The sequence below is a fragment of the Suricata suricatta genome, chromosome 16, assembly GCF_006229205.1.
Source record: "Suricata suricatta isolate VVHF042 chromosome 16, meerkat_22Aug2017_6uvM2_HiC, whole genome shotgun sequence".
NCBI classification, from domain to species: Eukaryota; Metazoa; Chordata; class Mammalia; order Carnivora; family Herpestidae; genus Suricata; species Suricata suricatta.
The window spans coordinates 25,314,946-25,319,563 of NC_043715.1; the positions used below are offsets into that span (position 1 = coordinate 25,314,946).

At 47.3% G+C, this 4,618-nt stretch overlaps 1 protein-coding gene across 1 annotated transcript in view; it reads right to left on the minus strand.

The window, feature by feature from the left end:
* Window positions 1–2,214: 2,214 nt before the first annotated feature.
* Window positions 2,215–4,618, minus strand: part of GINS3 (GINS complex subunit 3) — a 5,319-nt gene continuing 2,915 nt past the window's right edge. Inside the window, exon 2 of the mRNA XM_029925351.1 lies at window positions 2,215–3,676. Within this exon, the coding sequence (XP_029781211.1) occupies window positions 3,446–3,676 (231 nt within the window). The 3' untranslated portion in view covers window positions 2,215–3,445. The remainder of the gene's footprint in view (window positions 3,677–4,618) is intronic.

The following is a 4,618-nucleotide window of genomic DNA, read 5'->3' on the forward strand; positions in this document are numbered from 1 at the left end:
CTGGTGTCCTAAGTGAGGCTGTGTCTCAAAAACGAGCTCAAACAAACGCAGGCTGGGCCGGTCACCTTGGTTAAGCATCTGCTCTCAGTAGGGGAGGCTTACCCATTTTATTCACTACCCATTAAGGATGGGGGGTTTTATTGCTCATTCAAAATAGTTACACTAACAGTTAGCAACAGAACTCCAAATTCAGACACTTTTCTTTAGGTAGGGGGTACTGAATTGTCTTTCAGAAATTATTTCTGTGTGTATCTGATATAAAAATTTTCAGTTTATTTCACCCATAATAGATAAGGATTATAAAATTAAGGTTCTTAGAGTTAAGCATCTATCCTACATTTATTTAACAAAGTTATTTCAAGTATACATTTTTTTTTTTGTTTGTTTATTTGAGAGAGAGAGAGAGAGCCAGTGGAGGAAGGGCAGAGGGAGGGCGACAGAGGATCCGAAGTGGGCTCCGTGCTTTAGTAGCTTCAGTGCAGAGAGCCAGATATAGGGCTCAAACTCACGAACCATGAGATCATGACCTGAGCCGAAGTCAGAGGCTCAACTGACTAAGGCACATAGATGCCCCTAGATTTTTCTTTAAATACAAAGATATCCACTTTCAGAAACACACATACAGCATGTGCGTAGTTATTTTCTTTTGCTAGGATGTGTAAAATACTATATTTGCACTTACGCACTATTTTTTCAAGCATAAAGATGAAAACGTTCTTCTGGGGTTTCTTGAAGGATAGTGGAACAGGAGAGAACAGATTTGCTCATTGAAAATAGTGACATCCTCAGTTAGCAACAGAACTCCAAATTCAGACACTTTTCTTTAGGTTTGGGGTATGGAATCGTCTTTTAGAAATTTCTTCTGTGTGTATCCAATATCTGGGTACACCAGATCACTGGGATTAAGAGATCTTTTTAGCTAAAGGATGGCAGGGTCGCCCTTTTCTCAGAGATGGGAGGGTTTTGAGCCGAGAGTGAACAAGAATTTATTTTTGAATAAAGACCGCTCTGGCTACTATGGAGCCAAGGCTGAAGGTTGGGGAGGAGGGGAGGGTGGCTGTCGGGAGGCCACCACAACCACCCGGGGCAAGACTGAAGGTGGGAAGAGGTCGGTCAGACTCTGCAGATGATTTGAAGGTGGACCCAAAGAGATACAGAGAGTGAGCGGAGGGCCGAGGAGGCTCCTGCTTCTGACCTGTGCAGTAGGGAGGGATGGCAGTATTAGAAACAGGGAGGAGAAAAATTAGAGGACAGGAGACAAAGTAGGAGTGTCAAGCGGGTGGCTGGGGCTGGAGGGAGGGGTCTAGCTGCGGATCAAACTTGGGGCAGTCAACAGCACACCGATGATGGTGTTTAAAGCTTGAGATGGGGCAGGATGCCCTTGAAGTGGGCAAGGCTAGGAGAGACCCAAGCAAGGACTGGGCCTAGGGCTGCCTCCAGTTCAGAGGTCAAGGAGAGCAGGAGGAATGGACCCAGGACACCAAGACTTGCCCTACTCTGACAGCCCAGGTCATCCCAGGGACAAACCTGAAAATGGTGAGTTATGTCATTTAAGTCAAGTTACCTGGTAACAGAGCCTTCAGGGGAAAGGGCACATGTTTCCCCGCTTGACTTTAAGAGCAATTTGGTATTTATTTGTTGACTCATTTGGGAAAATTCACCTCTTTGAAGGGGCCAAAGAGTGATCCAAAAGCCTGATTCGGGGAGGGCTGCTGGGGACAGGGGTAGTAACTGACAGGCTTGAAGGCAGACTTGTAACTGGATATAAGATTCAAAAGTTACTTGTAATAATCCAGTCAAAATGTAACATGGGGATGGATTCTGCACGTGCGTACCCACATATTCCTGGCATGCGGCCCCTGTGCAGTTTTTTTTTCCCCAATAAGAGACAAAAATGGCAGCAGCCTTAGGACTGCCTTTAAACACAAAGCTATCTGTGAAAACAGTGAATCCCCAAATGGAAGAATATACTTTCCTCACTCTGACTATGAATCATCTCTGGGGCCCAGGCATGAAGCCCCACCTTCCTGGGGCCTGTCTCATTCCTACAGGGAATGTAGCTCATGTTCCTGAGTCTGGTGCAAAGACAAGAGCAGCCACTGAAACACGGATGGAGCCGGGCACTGCTGCAGAATACGATCACGGCAGAAGCCTCTGGGAGCTCCGTCTGACCGTCTGTGTACTCGAGTTACAGAAAGTCACTTGTGCAGAATGTGCGCACGCGCTAAGTGGGTCATTTATTTAGCACCAAAATCAAGTTATAAAACTATCGGTTCCGTCTTGAAACCTGCATTTTGAGAGCCGTTCTGGCACTCCGAGCTTGCGTCGGGACATCTGCAGTCTGAGCACCCAAAGCCCTCTATGATTTCTAATGAGAGAGACCAGTCTCGTTGGTTGTGGGAAGCTGGAGTGGAGACACCTGCCCTCAGAGGGTGGCCCGCAGGGAGCGATGTTTCTCATGCAGCCCGAGGTTTCCGCCGGGATCTCCGGGCAGAGTTTTGAGCTTGCTTAAACAGACTCTCAGTAAATGGCCAGAAATCCTCTAGGTAACAATGCTGCAAACTCGACCGAGGAGGAAAACCACGGTCAAGGTCTCGTGTCCGCTTACATCTGCTATGCTTGGCTTCTGAAACAGGGCTTTTCCTAACCAGCAACCCTAAAGTCCAGCTTTCAAAATAAGACGGGCTGGTTAACACCCTTTAATAACTACTTTGCAACATCAAATGACTCCATGACAGCTAGGGAGGGGATGGATTGCGGGGCGGGGCCGGTGGCTCTAAAGATCTCAAGGCAAAAGACAAGCTCAGGTTAACCATTTCCCTTCGGGCTGACGGCGGAGCTTTGTGAAGCCCAGTCCCGAAGCCCTGACTGCGGAGGGGGAGAGCAAGGCCTTCTCTTTAGTAAAAGCCCTGCCATTCATCTGTCTTGTCCTTCTTCTTTATTCTTGGCCACTGTTTTTGGAAATTTGGGTGACTCCCTGCAGGCAGGAGGCCAGAGACATGGACCAGTAAAGGCCAGCATCCTGGGGGTGCTGTCCTCAGAGCAGCCACAAGGAAGATGCCGCAGTTAAGTTCAAGAGAACATTTGTGGGCAGATGACCCATTTGCACTTGTCCTTTGGAGTAGCGAAAAGTGGGCATGGGAGACTGTCACACTTCCGGGCATAGGGATCCAGTTCCAATTGTACTGTGACGCATGTAGTAACCATCCTTATTTAACAGAGGGCTTTGGTTTCTCCCCAGCTGTGGGTCACAGGGTGGAGAGCCTTGTAAGCCACACAGGTCAGGGACATCCTCCAGCCCGTCCTTTCCCGAACACACAGCACCAGTCCAGAGACTGCGGCAGGAAATAAGCCATTATGTGGCCGTTTACAAGGTCAACAAGGCTCCTATCAAGGACACACAGAGCGGTAATTCCACAAGGAGCAATGCTGTGTCTTCTGGCCTTCAGTCTTCCATGTCTGTGAATTTTCTCTTCTTATAGTTCTGAACGAGGTTGGAGGCTGTGATCTGAGAAGCCCGCCCCTTCTCCCAACACTGAAAGTCATTTAGTCCTTTCTGCCCTGTTTGAAACAAGCCCCTCTCCATCTCGTCGAGCCTGGCTACCAGGGCCGAAGTGTCTTCATTATAAGCGTTCTGGGAGGAGTCCATGATGCGGCGGAAACGTCCAATGAATGTCTGAAGGGGAAGGGAGTGAGAAAAATCAGATCCATTTTTATCCCTGAACATTTAAATGTCATGAAGGGCAAGAGTTTGGTCTAGGACTCAGTCAGAAGGAGGTCTGAAGAGACTTTACCACTCGAGGAAGGGATTTCACATTGCCACGCCTCGGTTTACTCATCTGTGAAATGGATGGTTATGAATATCCAATTGGTTGTTACGATGAAGACATACATGTAGAACATCTAGCAAATAGCTGCCAAGAGTAAGCTGCTCAGAAAGCACCACCTGTTAATGTGAGCTCCCTGTCGGGCTGAGCTGACGGTGTGGAGCCTGCTTGGGATTCTCTCTCTTCCTCTCTCTCTCTAACCCTCCCCTCTCCCCAAAAAAGAACAAAAAGCATTACTCATCAATGTTATTAATAACAAAGGCCGCAATAATGTACCATGATGCATGCAGACAAGTTTGAACTAGAGAAAACTCCTGATCTAATTGAGTGTATTTTGTATCTTTTTCAGGGGGAGAGCAGGATAGAGACACAAGGGATCGAGGGGCATCACTTTACCATAGGGCCCCGAGACCAAGCCACAAGCCCCTGCCTCAGTTTCTTCAACTGCCTCTTGGGGCTGTCACCTTACCAATAGGCAACTTTATAGAACTTGAAAGCAGTGATGGAAAAAGAAAAGATCTAACTCACTAACAAAGGACACTGTTCCAATTCAAGGAGACACTGTAAGACAAATAAAGGGACTTTCCTCATTTTTAGCATTCTGCTCAAAAGAGTTTCATAAGTTCAAGGCGTCTGTAGTCTGTGTATTGATTTCTTTATCTCAGTGGATGGCAACAATGTTTTTCTTTACTGTCTCCATGAAAAACAGTGCCAGTATGTGTTAGGCCAAACAACCCTTGAGCCTGATGGAGGGTGTCTATATAGTCCAGGGAGGAAACGTGTCATCAGCC